A 16,582-nucleotide genomic window follows, 5' to 3' on the forward strand; every position below is an offset into this window, starting at 1 on the left:
GTAGGGTGTGGCGCCGTCGTGGCGGGCGCTACACAAAAAGGTCATGGGTGTGAAATAGTTTCACGGGCAGTTCATTCCGTGAAATGATTTCGCCTAGAGGTCAAAATTGTCAAATTTTCCCACTCTCGTGGCTCCCATTGTGTCTCCCGGGCCCTTCTCCCCCTCCTCGCGTCCGCAGACACAGGTCGCCCATCGGCGACCCCCTGCCCCCGCCGCTCCTAGGCGACACCCTCGCCGGCGGTGTGTCTTCCGGGCCCTTCTCCCCCTCCCCATGCCCGCAACCACAGGTCACCCATCAGCGACCCCCGGCCCTACGCCCGCCGCTGGCAAACGATGGCGGCGGCGGCGGCAACGCAGGCAAACGGCGGTGGCGGCGGCGACGCAGGCAAACGCGGCGGCGTCGGCGATGCAGGCAAACGGCGGCGGCGGCGTGAGATTTTGTTTTGCCCCAAGTTTTTCTTTGTGGGACATTTGGCGCTGAGCGGTTGCGGACGCACGACGGGGATATCTTCACCCGGTGGAGCACGGTCAGCCTGCGGTAATTGCTAAGTGCACACCATCTCAGGATAAGATTAATCTTGACGGTTAAGATTTACTTAAGAAGGATGATCTAATGGTGCTGATTTAGCTGTGTACGTTTTCTGGGGTCTATTTAAGAAAGAAAAGGTTTAATTGTTTATTAATAATAAAGATAAAGATAAAGATAAAGAAGTAAAGATAAAGATAAAGATGAGTCGGGCATCCCAGATTTGTCAAATATTGAATATTCTCACTAAGTCGCTATCAGATAAGTATCTTGGTTTACCCTTGATGGTGGGCCTCGACAGGTCGGATTGTTTTATGCATCTTATTGATCGAGTTTGTCAGATGGTGAATGGATGGAAAGAGAAGACATTGTCCCTTGGGGGCAAGGAAGTGCTTCTGAAGGCGGTTGCTCAGGCAATCCCAACATATGCAATGTCCGTCTTTAGGCTCCCAAATAAAATTTGCAAGGGAATCACCGACGCGATGGCGCAGTATTGGTGGGGTGATGATGAGAACCAGAGAAGAATGCACTGGCTAGCATGGTGGAAAATGTGTGTTCCTAAGGATATAGGAGGAATGGGATTTAGAGACTTATGTTGCTTTAATAAAGCACTCCTAGCTAAACAAGTTTGGCGATTGATTGAAAATACTGAATCCTTATGTGCAAGAATTCTCAGGGCCAAATATTATCCGGACGGTAATATCTTATCAGTTCTGTTGAAGAAGGGATCTTCTTATGTTTGGCAAAGCATATACTCAGGTATTGAAACTATTAATCAAGGATGTATTTGGAGAATTGGGAATGGTTTAACAGTAAATATTTGGGATGATCCATGGATCCATACTAGTAGCTCCAGGAAGATAGTTACCATGCGAGGTTCCTCTCTCCTCACAATGGTACATGAGCTTATTGATCCGGCTACTGGATATTGGGACGAGACATTAATTAGAGATATTTTTTGGGGAGTGGATGCAGACAGAATCCTTCAAATCCCTTTGTCAAACGTAGATATGGAAGATTTCGTTGCCTGGCAATATACAAAGTCACATAATTTTACTGTACGATCAGCCTACTACATTGAGTGGAACCGTAGGTATGGCAGAAATTTTGAAGTAACGTACAAGGTGGTTCGGCTGCTAACCCAATTTGGAGAATACTATGGAAATTGAAAATCCCAGGGAAAGTCAAGGTTCATGTGTGGCGAACGCTACATGGTGCTATTCCATGTAAATCTATTCTTGCTAACAAGCATATGAAAATTCATACTGCATGTCCTGTGTGTCAGGTGTATACTAAAGACATTCGGCATGCTTTATTTGAATGTGCCCGAGCGCAGATGGTTTGAGGAAATTTGGGTTTATTAGAAAAAGTTGAAAGAACTCTGAATTGGTCAAGGACATTAATCAAGGAGCAGTTAATTCAGTAGCGGCCCCTATTCTTAATGATTGCTTTGAGATTTATAATAATTTTGGCCATGTTAGTTTTGAGCATGTGCGCGTGATTCGAATCGCGTGGCTCATGAGCTGGCTAGAAGGGCTAGGGTTGATCCTCCGGGTGTGTGGACGGACAATTCTCCCTCTTTTATCCGTAGCCTTATTCTGGATGATTTGTCGTTATTTGAGATGAAATAAAACTAGCCATGATGGCATTTCCTCAAAAAAAAAAATGATGAGTCGGGCATCCATCCTATCACGCGAACGTTCGCGCTTGAATGCGTTTTCATTTTAAAGAAAAACCTCGGCTAATATGTGTACGGTCTCCGTCCACCTCCTCATCCACCGCCGCCAGGCCAAATCGCCGCCGCCTCGCTCCTACCGACACCGGCCGCCGCCGCCAGCGAAGTCCACAGCCCGCTGCACCCCCACCTTCCAGTACCTTCTCTCTATTCCTCGCGGCCGCATGGGCTGCCTCCCCCTCCCCGCAGGCGGCCCCACCGTGTGGCTGCGGCGTGGCCGTCGACGTCGCCGGCTCGGCCTCCCGCGCTCTACCCCGAGCTACCACCTCCGCTGGCTCCTCCCTTTTGCTGGCGTCGCTGTCCATGTCTGGCTGGGATCTAGACTTCTCCTCCAAGCCGGATAGGGAGGGGGTCGGAGATGCTCTGAATTTCAAGGACGCATTTTTCTGTGAGCAGAGCACGCACATGCTGTCACGAGATAGAAATCCAGGACGCTGGTCTCCAGGTAGTAACTCTTGCAGAAATCAACTATTTTTCACTACTCACATTTAGTCTCTTCTGCTGCTAGAGTTACTAGCAATGATATCTTAAAAAATACGGAGTACTTAACTTCAAGTGGAGTCAGTGGGTACATTTTCTATGAGCACACACATGCTTTCACATGGCGGCTCGACAAAGTTACTTATATGAAGAGTATTTTAGGAATGCTTTCACATGGTGGCTAGAGATCTCTCCCAGACTAATCCTACTGCTCACAAGATAGAAATCCAGGACACTCGTCTCCAGGTAGTAACTCGATCCTACAGGAATCAACTATTGTTCACCACTCACATTTAGTCTCTTCTGCTGCTAGAGTTACTAAATAGTAATGATATACAGTATTAAGAATAGTTAACTTCAAGTGGAGTCAGTGGGTGCATTTTTCAATGAGCGCACACATGCTTTCACATGGCGGCGTCGGCAAAGTTTCTGATAAGATGAAGGAATGCTTTATGAATTGAAGTGGCCGACCAACCGCATCGAGGTGCGCGGAAAGTGAACACGCTCTTGTCCAATTTGCACTGGATCTGAATCTGCACAACCCCGCATCATTTCTCCTCTGCATAGCACTTGTGTTTCCTGTGGCAGCTGTGTGTGTGTTCTTGTGAGCTGGGAGCTGTGAGAGCAACAATGGCGGAGTTTGTAGTCAGGCCGCTGGTATCCATGTTGACAAACAAGGCGTCCAGCTACCTGCTGGACCAGTACAAGGTGATGAATGGCATGGAGGAGCAGCGTGAGACCCTCAAGCGCAAGCTTCTGGCGATCTTGGACGTCATCCAAGATGCGGAGGAGAAAGGAGCTTCCCGGCCTGGAGTGAGTGCTTGGCTCGAAGCACTCAGGAAGGCATCGTATGAGGCGAACGATGTCTTTGATGAGTTCAAGTATGAGGCCCTCCGGCGTGACGCCAAGAAGAAGGGACACTACAAGAAGCTTGGCTTTGACATCGTAAGCCTCTTCCCTGCTCACAACCCCATTGTATTTCGTTACAGGATGGGCAAGAAGTTGTGCAGGATTGTGCGCAAAATTGAGGGCCTTGTCAGAGAGATGAATGACTTTGGATTCAACCAAACTCAGCAAGCACCACCATCCAACCAGTGGCGCAACACAGATTCCATAATAATTGACTCTGAGAAGGATATCGTCAGCAGGTCCAGAAATGAAGAGAAGAAGAAGATCATGGATATATTGATTGATCAAGCTGGCGATAGGGATCTCATCGTCCTTCCCATTGTTGGAATGGGTGGGCTGGGCAAGACCACCTTTGCTCAGCTTGTCTACAATGACCCTGCAATCAAGGAGTATTTCCAGCTCCAGAGGTGGTGTTGTGTGTCAGATGATTTTGATGTTGTGAAGATTGCAAACAACATCTGCGAGACCAATGAGATCCATCGTGAAAAGGCATTGCGGAACCTTCAAAATGAAGTAAGTGGAAAGAGATACCTTATTGTGTTGGATGATGTATGGAATGAGGATGCTGATAAGTGGGAAAAACTCAAGACCTGCCTGAAGCATGGTGGCAAGGGGAGTGCAATACTAACGACCACTCGTAAAGCGCAAGTGGCTCAAATTATGAAGATGTGTATTGATGATAGCCATAACTTGGGGAAGCTACATAAAGTATTTCTGAAGGAAATCTTTGAGAACAGAGCATTTTGTTTGCATAAGCCAAGCGCTGCTGAGCTAAGTGGTATGGTTGAAAAGATTTTGGACAAATGTGGGGGCTCTCCTTTAGCTGCCAAAGCCTTTGGATCAATGTTGAGTAACAAGAATAGCATGAAAGAATGGATGAATGTGCTAACCAGAAGCAACACTTGTGATGAGGACACAGGAATTTTATCTATACTCAAGCTCAGCTATGATGACCTTCCATTACACTTAAAACAATGCTTTGCTTTTTGTGCATTGTTTCCCAAAGATTATGAGATTGATGTTGAAATATTAATCCAGCTATGGATGGCACATGATTTCATACCACTAAAGAAAGGTGACCATCTTGAAAAGGTAGGCAAAGAAATTTTTGATGAGCTAACTTGGAGGTCATTCTTTCAAGATGTCAAGCAAACCTCTCAAAGAGAATATCATCACTATGAGCTCCGTTCTAGAACAATATGCCACATACATGATCTTATGCATGACATTGCCTTGTCTGTTATGGGAAAAGATTGTCTTACATTAGTTGATAGGCCTAATCAAAAGGAGTTGTTGTCAAAAGGCTCTGCTCGTCACATGTTCTCATCATATCGCCATATGGGAATGCTTTTGGATGATTATCTGAAGAAACACTCTACATCTCTCCAAACACTGTTGTATCCAGATAGCTTCAGTCAAGGCTCAGCACCACACTTGTCGATGTACAGTCATCTGCGAGCACTGCAACTCTTTGAATTGAGGAAACTTCCACTCCGACCAAGGCACCTACAGCACCTGAGGTATCTTGATCTCTCATACAACTGGTGTATCAATGAGCTTCCCAAAGAAATAAGCGTATTGTATAATCTGCAGACTCTTAATCTTACCTTCTGCATTAATCTTGATCGACTTCCAAAGGATATGAAGTATATGACTAATCTCCGTCACCTCTATACAAATGGATGCCCATCATTGAAGTGCATGCCTCCAGACCTCGGGCAACTCACTTCCCTACAGACTCTTACGTATTTTGTGGTGGGTTCTAGTCATGGTTGCAGTACTATTAAAGAACTACAGGACTTAAATCTTGGTGGTGAATTAAAGCTATCTGGTCTTCACTATGCAATAGAAGAAGATGCTAAAGCATGCGGCCTTGGAAACAAAGAGAAACTCACACATTTATCTCTTGAATGGAATGATGATAGTACTGAGGAACTGGACCAGCAAAGGAATGTGCTTGATGCTCTTAAACCTCATGCCGCACTGGAGTTTCTACAAATAAACTCCTATAAAGGTATTGGATTCCCGACATGGGTGACAAGTCTTAATGTTCTGCAGCGTTTGACCAAGCTCCACCTAGATGGTTGTACAATGTGTGAGGAGTTTCCCCAATTCGGTCAATTTAACGCCCTTGAGGTTCTTGTTTTGGAAAGGTTAAACAAACTGCAAAGCCTATGTAGTCACAATTCATCTGCAGCATTTCCAGCACTAAAAGACCTCAGATTAGCAAATTTGGAACTTTTTGGGAGATGGGTGGCAAGTACAAAAGGAGAAGAACTAGCGTTTCCTGTACTTGAGAAAGTTCAAATTGAGAACTGCCCAAAGCTAACAACTCTGCCTGAAGCACCAAAACTGAAAGTTATGAAGCTAAGAGAAGAAAAAGCTCAACTATCCTTGTCAATATTTCGATCCAGGTACATGTCTTGCTTGTCTAAATTATCCGTGCTTGTCAGAGATACAGAAGCAACACCAACACTGAAGGTCGACCGGTGCTGTGAAGTATCTCTGTTGGAATTGTGGTTGGATGGTTGCAACTTTTTGTTCCCCTCAAATCCATCACAGCCAGCAGTTGCAGTCTGGAAATGGTTTGGTCAGCTAGAGGAATTAGTGATCGAAGATTGTGATATTCTCACCTACTGGCCTGAAGAAGAGTTTCAAAGCTTAATATCATTGAAGAGTTTAACCATCGATAACTGCAGCAAGCTAATGGGATATCGTACTCGAGGAAGGGATCAACTCCTGCCAAATCTAATAAAACTAAGGATATATAATTGTGAAAGCCTGACAGAGCTTTTCGTTCTCCCCACATCTCTTGTGCATATTTTCGTTGTTGAGTGTGATAGTCTTGAGTCCATACTGGGGCAGGATGATAGAGAGTTGGAGAGTCTACAAAACTTTGATACAACAGCATCGTTGGAACACTGCAGTGACCTTGCACCCACAAGTATGCCAGAGCAGTCACTTACAGCCAGAATTAATCCTTTGCCATGTCTCAAGACTTTATCAATAGGTGACTGTAAGAAGCTTTGTTTCGTCCCAGCACAGTTGGATGCACTCCTAGTTCTGTACATTGATAATTGCAATGTGCTGGAGTCGCTTGATTGTTTGGGAGACCTGCCGTTACTGACAACACTAAATCTTCAGAGGTGCAAACGTTTGGCATCTGTTCCACGTAGTTTTGGCAATTACTCAGCCCTTCGGGAGCTCACTATTGAATACTGCCCAGCTATAAATATGAAGCCTCTTTATGGACAACGGCTTGATAGCCTTGAAATCAAGGATCTGTCTCATGCTGGTTTATGCGATCCTGATGAAGGTACCTTTCAATTTCCTTACTTCATTCTGTTTCTCCTTTTCCCCCTTGCATATTGTTACAAATGTACACCTTGCGCCCTGCAGTTTGAAGTTTTATTCAACTTCCCATGTATTTTCCCTTTTGGAAAAACATTTGGCATGTCTGTTTTTCTTTAACTCAATGTCAGGAGGCTTGTCAACAGAGTTTTCATGTCTGTTTTTCTTTAACTCAATGTCGAGAGGCTTGTCAGAAGAGTTTTCATGTCTTGGGTAAGTAGAGCTGCGATTTGCTTTCAGTGCGATGGGGCCCATTAACATTGATCCAGTAAACTTGGATCACAGCTAATTTATTGAACAAATTTTTATATATATATAGGAACGGAGGTAATACTTGGGGTGAGAGAAAGGTACTAAATATAAGATGTTTACGAACGGAGTAGTACATAGTTAAAGTTGTAGAGCAAATTCATCAGCATCTATTACCACCCGGCCCTCAACGAAAGAAAACGATCAGAGAGAAGAAGAAAGAACATTTCCTTTAGGAGCAGATAAGAAAGAGCGTTCGGGCAGCGCTTTGTCTCGCCGCTGCGAGACAGACTATACGCTTGCCACAGGGCCAAGTAGGACCTGTCGCTTGATTCGTTTGTTATTCTTTTTTATCTTTTTTTGTTTTTAAATCTTTTTTGTTTTGCAGTATTTCTTTATATATTTGAAATATTCTAAGTACATATATTTCAGAAAAAAATTACTATTTTTTTAAATGGTTCATCACAAATTTAATTTTTTAATGCAATGTAAAAATAACGATCATGCAACTTTTAAAAATTATTGATAGAAAAAATGTTCGTGATATTTATAAAATGTTCACGTGTTTCAAATAAATATTTGACGCATTTTTTAAAACTTTTCATAAAATGTAAACAAAATATTCACACAATTTTAAAAAATGTTCCATGCCATTAAAAAAATGTTGATTGCAATTTTAAAAAGCATTATACAATGTAAAAACTGTTTGCATTATTTTTAAAAAGTCATACTATTCCAAAAAATGTCTTTAAAATTTAAAAATATGTTCATACGTTTCTAGAATATGTTCAAACATGTATTTATAAAATGTTTTAAATATATCAAAAAAATTCATGTATATTTTTGAAAAGTTTCTTGCCATTCAAAAAGATGTTCAACACGTAATTGAAAAATGTATTAATATATGCAAAATAATATATTCAAACATGTATTTGGAAAAAAAGTTCAGCGGGTATTGAAAAATGTTCAATGCATATAAAGAAATATTCTGCATGAGTGCGAAAATGTACAACATGTATTAAAAAAAGTTAACATTATTTAAGAAGAAGATATAAAGGAAAAAAAAGAAAACCCTAAATAATACTAGTAAGATAAACACATAGAAACAAACAAAGAAAAAACCTGCATGGAAGCTTCTAAAACCGGCCCATGGTAGTTTCTGAAATTCGCTTTGTGAGCTATATTATTGGGATGACCCGCTATCTAACCTGTTTGAAAGCTTGCTTTTGCTATTGGGCTTGTAGGGCACCAAACTTAAAGAATCGGTCAACCTGGCTGAGGAGGAACGCTTGGATCAACCTTTCCAGTGAGGCAAAACTAGTGCATGTGGTAGCTCTGACCATGCAGGTTGGTGTAGGTTTTGCACGTGTTATGTCTACTCACCTCTCTTAACACTACAAAATCTATGTTATTATGTGACGAAAATCCTAGTGAAGGACAGTAAAACATCGCATAAGGTCATTTTTGTGACGATGACCGTCACTAGCAGATTTTCTCCTGGACCCCTTGCCAACTTTAGTGGCGTTCTGGCCTCATTATAAGTGACGGTTTTGTCCATTGCTAGGCTGATATATTTTCTGGGACGGTTATTATTGTGACGGAAATTATTGAAGTGACACCTTTATGAGTGATTTCAGGAGATTAACAATAGAAGGCCGCGTGTCAATGTCTGCGAAGGCTCCATGCAGCCAGTAGTGTGCAAACAGCTTGGAGGCGTGTTTGCAGGCGACCAGGAGGTGTGTCTGCAGCCGGCCTAGAGGCGTGCGAGCAACCCGCGTTAGAGTTTCTCACCAGAGTTTCTATTAGCAACACTGATGCAACTGTTAAGTACATAAACTAGAATTATCCTAGCAGAACTAGCTGTAGATACATATCCTAGCAGAAATTAATGCAGTTCTTCTTCAGACTTGTCCTATCAGAACTTGGCGAGCATAGTTTTCTGCAAAAACATCTTTTATATATATATATATATATATATATATAGGAACGGAGGTAATACTTGGGGTCAGAGAAAGGTACTAAATATAAGATGTTTACGAACGGAGTAGTACATAGTTAAAGTTGTAGAGCAAATTCATCAGCATCTATTACCACCCGGCCCTCAACGAAAGAAAACGATCAGAGAGAAGAAGAAGAACATTTCCTTTAGGAGCAGATAAGAAAGAGCGTTCGGGCAGCGCTTTGTCTCGCCGCTGTTAGACATATGCTTGCCACAGGGCCCAGTAGGACCTGTCACTTGATTCGTTTGTTGTTTTTTTAAATCCTTTTTGTTTTGCAGTTTTTTTATATTTTGAAATATTCTAAGTACATATATTTCAGAAAAATGGTTCAACAAAATTTAATTTTTTTTAATGCAACGTAAAAATATTGATCATGCAACTTTTAAAAAATATTGATAGCAAAAATGTTTGTGATATTTATAAAATATTCATCTATTTCAAACAAATGTTTGACGAATTTTTCAAAACTTTTCATAAAATGTAAACAAAATATTGGTACAATTTTAAAAAATGTTCCGTGCCATTAAAAAAATGACGGACGGAATTTTAAAAAACATTATACAATGTAAAAACTGTTTGCCTTATTTAGAAAAGTCATGCCATTCCAAAAAATGTGTTTGGAATTTAAAAAGATGTTCGTACGTTTCTAGAATATGTTGAAACATGTATTTATAAAATATTTTAAAACTGTAATGGACTTCACGGATTTAGTATCAAAACTGTAATGTTCCCAGGCATTTCTCTCTCCGTTGCCTCTCCTTAAACCTCTTTCTCCTTGTCATGTTGGTTTTTCTCATCAAAATATTCCACTACAATTTTGATGCTCTTACACTGTAATCTTCTTAGGGTTATTGATTTCGCCTTGGAATGGTCGCAAATAAAAATGCATACAAGATCAAGCATGTTTATAGATTAACAAAATATCTTAATCCAACCAACCGTAGAAATGCCATTTCATCATTGACAATGATCATCATATACGCAAAAATGGTTCCTTTGATTTGATTTTGAATGGTCACTTATTCGGTTTAATTATGCACGACATTATATATAGTCACCAGGTGGACGCCATCAGATATACTATGCGCATCCAAAAACAAAACAGGATCTCGCCACCGTCTCGTTAGTTAGCGGTACCAGGGCGTCCTCAACATAGTCGTTTGTCTCTACTCGCCTGCCACTCCTCGACAGGCCTGCCCCTAGAGACACGTGTGGCTTGAGTGCACATTGATGAGAGGAACCTAGGAGTTGCGCCAACGGGTTACCCGCATCGAGCGACCCTAGCGGCGGCCGTCTTGCGAGCTCATTCCGATGGTTTCTATGGCTCCCGGGCCAGGCTGGATGGCGCGAGCGAGTCTTTTCCATGTCTAGAGTTTTGATGCCATGGCCGACCACCGATCTAGAGCCTCTGATCTAGCCTAGCGATGACATCTCATGCCTCCTCCCCTAGTTGGGCAACGACTCTGCTCCCCCAATAGCGGCGTGGAGGCACAGCTTCCTGAAAGCCTAAGTCATTTATGTGGTGTCATGGCCTCAAATGATTGGTGCTGATATGGTCAATGTTGTAGTTTGTCGATCATGGATCTGATCACTTTCGGGTTTTTTTTCTCGCCTACACACAGCTTTGGTCTACATGACTTTGCTGTTTCCTTGTGTGTATTTTGTGTTTGTGCCTTGGTGTTGGCTATGACATCCTAACTAAGCAAAGTTTTAGTGTCTGGTCATTCTATTTGTATCCACTTGATGCTCCATTTTAAGGCAATAAATTCTCCCTTTATCAAAAAATGTAGTCACCAGGTGACTTTATACAAGCCTTATCAGACATGCTGGCCACGACCGGTCGGAGGTGAATAAGGACATTTTTTCTCTAATTAGTGTCATGGTTTATCCTTATCTTTTTGTTAAAAAGAAGAGTCCGAGCCCTCCAATTTCATTCCTATAGCAATTATTTTTTTGCATCAATTCGAGGAGACATCCACAATATTATTTTGTGGATAGACATAATCCGACTGGTTTGATACTTCTAGGAGACATGCATGAACTGATAAAACGAGTTTGGGCCCTCCAATTTTCATTACTACATTAAAGTTCTTGCATCAGACATAGAAATATATAGAAGACCTACCACACCCCCAGAGGCACACCACAACCAGCAATAGCTCGCCAGAATGTCTCGACGATCCCAGAGTAAAATATTTGCCAATGCAGTCTGAAGTTTTATTGAACTCTCCTTTTATTTTCGCTTTTGGAAACACATATGATCTGTTTTTTTTTCAATGTCTTAGGAGAGTTGTCCTTTTTCTACGACAGTACCCATGAACTCTGATCCTATAAACTAGGATAATGCCTAAATCATCATCTGCACTGGTTGTATGCGATGTCCCACTTCCAGTTGTTATTGTATTTCTTTACAACAATGCATATAACTAAACACTACCATTGACTGTATTTATATATTGTGTGCTTGTTGGTACTAAAAGTTATACACCATTGAGGTTTGTTCTCCTGTGTAGTGTGCCCACAATTTATTCTGATATGTCCATTCCAGTATCATCTATAGTATTTGTATAGTTGTGCTGTTTTGAATTTGGTGCAGTAATTTTCATAGAGATATCCTGACATCGGTTTCCATGTACAGGGCCTAAATTATGGGAACCAAAATCTTGGAAATATGCTGTTTCAGGACGTCAGTGGGATGCTTAACTCGAGGACTGAACACTGAACAGAGATATGCATACAATGTATATGTGTGGAATCAATATTCGCACCTTGAGTCATACAAGTTTGATGGCTGAAAGATTGATTAATTCTGTTCTTTTTATTGGGCTGGATGTATGAATTCTTGCAGGATTGTGGCTCCTACACATACAAATGACCAACATAATCAATAACTGCCCTATTCAAGGGGATCTTCAGTTAGAAGTGATCCTGTTTTACTGTTCCGTAAGCTCTGATGGAAATACGCCGCCCAAAGATCTGAAGCTTCGACAAAATGAATCCCAAGTTGCACAAGTGGACAGATAAGGTCGTGTTGAAACCTGTTTACTTTCTGCACAGCTAGCAAGCATGTCATTGAACAAATCATGTCTGAGTATAATTACGCTTGCAGTCGTGTGTGCCGGTGACGCGTTAGTTTTCTCTCCTGTCCGGTACTGTCCGCCGCTGATAGTTATGCTACGATGGTAGTAGTAGTACGATACAGTCCAATGTAATACTGTGTTATTTCACTTCTCACCTTTCATAGCAGAGTAAATACTGCCACTCTGCTTGTAAATACTGCCACCACCATCTCCATAACTAGCAGTGTAAATGACGCCTCCATCCCAGAGTAAATACTGCCACTGCGTGTGTACACCATCCTGTTTGTGAGAATGCCTGTAAAGAATCCGAACTACTATATCTTCAAAGCACGGAGTATAGTTCATCTTGTCATGTCCTGCTGTGGATTTGGAACAAGAAATACTTAAAAACATTGTAGACATTTTCCAAGAGAGTTTTTTCTGTCAGCGTGTGATCCCTATGGCAGTCTGCTCTCTTGAGTGGTGACGGTACACAATTTATTCTGAATCCTCTCAAGAGAGATATCCTGTCATCGTTTTGCATGTACGACCTCTTATGATGCAGTTAATTTTCAGGGAGATATCCTGACATCGTTTTGCATGTACAGGGCCTAAACTACGGGAACCAAAATCCTGGAAATACGCTATTCCTGGATGTCGGTGAGCCGGCAGCTTCAGTTGAGTACTGAACAGAGAATCAGAGATACGCATACCATGTATGTTTGTGTAATTAATTTTTCATCTTGAATTCTAGTAGTATAAGTTTGGTACGCTGAAGTATTTCTTTTGGAATGTTCGTCTTGCTTGGGACTGATTGTGTGAATTCCTTGCAGGATAGTGGCTCGTCCACATACAAATGATCAACATAATTGATGATTCTCGTGCCCTCTTTAAGTGAATCTTCGGTGTCGTGTTCTATTCTTTTTCCTGTTTCACAAGCTCTAATGAAAATAAGCCGCTCAAAAACCAGAAGCTTGGAAAAAATAAATGCCAAGCGACAAGTTGAAGATCTGGAGAGAGAAGGCCGTGTTCCGTAAGCTCTGATGGAAATAAGGCGCTCGAAGATCAGAAGCTTGGCGAAAATGAACTCCAAAGTTGCAGAACTGGAACGAGAAGCTCGTGCTGAAACCTGTTCACTTTGTGCAGAACAAACAAGCATGTCCTTGCACAAATCATATATGAGTATCATGTCCACTGAAACTTTTGCTTGTGGCATGTGCACAGTTAATTCAAGATAGCGGCTTGTGCGTGTGTTTTTGCCAGTCTTATGATAAAGATTTTGACGCAAATACAAAAGACTATTTGTCGAGGCTGATGTGTGAATGGGTCAAATCGGGCCCAAATCTATGCTTCAGAGCTATATAAAATGATATGCAATTAAGCTGTGATTTGCGCTGCTTCGGTAGATGTACCATGTAGACATACAATACATGATTGCAGAGTACAAAAAACAGCATGCAGGTGCTATAGACAACCAGAGTAGTAAGCTCCCTCTCGTTATTTCTTCAGTTCCATCAGGCTCACATGCCCCACAACACAGACTGTTGTCACTTGTGCACAAACTTTAGTCAACTGCTGAACAGAGTTTGTGGAATTAATTATTGCACCTCGAATTCTACAAGCTTGACGCGTTAAAAGATTGATTTCTTATGTTCGTTTTTCTTGGACTGAATGTGTGAAATCCTTTCAGGATGGTGGCTCCTCCACATACAAATGAATCATCTTGCTTGCTTTTATGCATTATGCACAAAGTCCACTAGGCCCAGAAGTAACATGCAGTGTAATAAGTGGTCAATACATAGTTTTGTTACACCGTTGCAACGAATGGGGCCCTTTTGCTAGTGCCAAAGAAAGAAAAGAGGTAGAGGAAAAAGGTTACTAAGTCAACATGCCCGAGCGCCGTTTTTTGCCAGATGAACCTGACATGCGGCCCCAATCTGTCATACGCAGGGGTAAGCAAGTGATCAATGTGTTTCGTAAAGTTTAAGCCTTCTGTGCAGCGTTTTTGGTTGAAAACATGTAAAGTGTTGGTAAAGGGCTAATTAGTACTTATGTTTATGGTCGTTTTACGCTTTTTTTACTCGGCGATATATGATATGCAATTTAGGAGCATCTAGATAACTGCCCGTACGTTTTTTAACACAATACAATTGAAGTCGCTCACATACATGAGCATGCACTGATCTCACCCTATGAACGCACACACGCACACCCTACACCTATGAGCACCTCCGAGAGACTGAGGCGGAACATCATAAACGGGAGCATAGACATTCTAGTAGATTAGCCCGTGACTACACGTTCATCATTATGTTGGTGCGCTAAAACCCTAGCAAGTTTTTTATACACAATCGCCATGATTAAGCCCGTTATCTTATTGTTAGAGCATCTTCTATTGAAGATGCAAATTTGGAGATGTAAAATAGAAGATGTAAAAATTTACATCTTCAAAACGTGCTTCTTGCGTCTCCAAAAAAGGTCCAACTCCAACAGATGATGCAAAACGGAGATGTAAAAGTGAAACTCCAATTGGTGATGCAAAATGAAGATGTAAAATTTAGAAACTTCAAATACTACTTCATTTCAAACATAGCGAGTCCAACTACTACTTCATTTCAAACATAATTAAACATAGTTCAACTACTACTTCATTTCAGTCGCAAGGAATCAGGACGTACTCGCCCTTGTCATTCTTCTCGAACACAAATTTCCAATGCTTCCCGTTTCTAAAATATGTCCTCATTCAATTGTTGGACCCACTCGTGGTGTCTGCCATTTTTGCTCTCTCCATAGACTTGTGTATATATTGCACCTGATTGTCACGAGTAAGCTCTACCTGCCTGCCATGGAGATAAGCTCCACCGCCCCGTTAGAGCTCTGCCTGCAGTCGCATGGAATCAGGACGTACTCACCCTTGCCATTCTTCTCTAACACACATTTCCAATGCTTCCCATTTCTTAAATATGTCCTCATTCCATAGACTAGTGTACACTGCACCCGATTGTCACGAGTAAGCTAGTTATTTATAGATATGGTGTAAGTGCACACTTTATTGCTTCTCACAACTTCACGTCTATGCCCTTCTATTTTCTTCCTGCAAATGTAGGCATAGTTGTCAAGAGGAACTAACATCTCTAAGGCGCTATAAGTATCCTTGACGCCACAAGTTAAGCTCCATCCTGGTAGTGAAAATAGGTTCCATAATCTTAGAAACGACACTATTTTGTTTCCAAACTCATATTCCTGACAACTCTTTTGCTACAACATGGTGCTCTCACACACCTACATTTCCAACAGCCTAGCCTAAATGGTGTTCGCTAAAGAGAAGAAAAAACAACCTTTGTGATTGAATTAGCCACCACAAAAATTGTTAGGGTTTGTTGATTTCCACCTTTGGATAGCCACAAATAAAAATAGTCACCGCGCCAAATATGTGTATAAATCAATCAAATATTATGAACCCAAACAATTATGGAAATTTAAATAATTGATTATGGTTATTCTATACACATAAATGGTTCCTCTAGTTTGATTTCGACACCCAAGCTTAATCAAGATCGTCATGTATCTCTTTTGGTAATGATATTGCATGGTTGCACCTTTTTGTTCCCCTCAGGTCTAGGTCAGCCAGCAGTTGGGGTCTGGAAATGGTTTTTGACAAATTTTATCTTTGCGAATCACATCTTGCGATATTCTCATATAATTTCCTGAAGAAGAATTCTGAAGCTTGGCATCATTGAATAGTTTATACATTTCTGATTGCAACAAGTTAGTAGGCCACACCCAGGCGAAAGGATATTGTACTCGAGAAAGGGATCAACTCATGCCAAATCTAAAAGAACTAGAGATAATAAGGTGTGGAAGCTTGACAGAGATTTTTGTTCTTCTCCCATCTCTCACGAGGATTGACATTATGTTGTGTGCTAGTCTCGAGTCGATACTGCAGCAGGGTGATATCGAGTTGGAGAGTCTACAACAATTTTATACAACATCATCGCCGGAACACTACAATGACCTTGCATCCACAAGTATGCCAGAGCAGCCACCTTCACCTAGAAATAATCTTGCATCGCAGCTAAGCCATCAATTACATTGGCTATGTGTCATTTCCTGTGTCTATTGTTTTCTTGCAAAGCAAATTTGCATATAGTTACACAGTACGATTCACCAGATATGTATTGGATGCACAATTCATCATGATACGGTCATACCTATTGCAATTATCATCTATTTGTGTAGTTACTTCTGTTCTTTTGACTTTCTTGGGCTGAGC

The 16,582-nt window shown here is 41.5% G+C and overlaps 1 protein-coding gene across 4 annotated transcripts; it reads left to right on the forward strand.

The window, feature by feature from the left end:
• The first annotated feature begins 2,474 nt into the window (after positions 1–2,474).
• On the forward strand, positions 2,475–13,618 carry LOC119360258 (disease resistance protein RGA2-like). 4 transcript variants are annotated; one of them, XM_037625973.1, is made up of 5 exons: positions 2,475–6,966; positions 11,889–11,991; positions 12,099–12,275; positions 12,918–13,025; positions 13,143–13,618. In XM_037625973.1, exons 1-2 carry the CDS (start codon positions 3,372–3,374, stop codon positions 11,951–11,953), a joined length of 3,660 nt encoding a protein of 1,219 aa, XP_037481870.1. In that variant the 5' UTR covers positions 2,475–3,371; the 3' UTR covers positions 11,954–11,991; positions 12,099–12,275; positions 12,918–13,025; positions 13,143–13,618. The 4 variants fall into 4 exon arrangements, with proteins under 4 accessions (XP_037481870.1, XP_037481875.1, XP_037481883.1 ...); XM_037625978.1 differs by having other exon boundaries at positions 13,148–13,618; XM_037625986.1 differs by adding an exon at positions 8,495–8,597 and having other exon boundaries at positions 2,476–6,966; positions 11,889–12,275.
• Positions 13,619–16,582: the final 2,964 nt, after the last annotated feature.

Source organism: Triticum dicoccoides, chromosome 1A, assembly GCF_002162155.2.
Source record: "Triticum dicoccoides isolate Atlit2015 ecotype Zavitan chromosome 1A, WEW_v2.0, whole genome shotgun sequence".
Lineage (NCBI taxonomy): Eukaryota > Viridiplantae > Streptophyta > Magnoliopsida > Poales > Poaceae > Triticum > Triticum dicoccoides.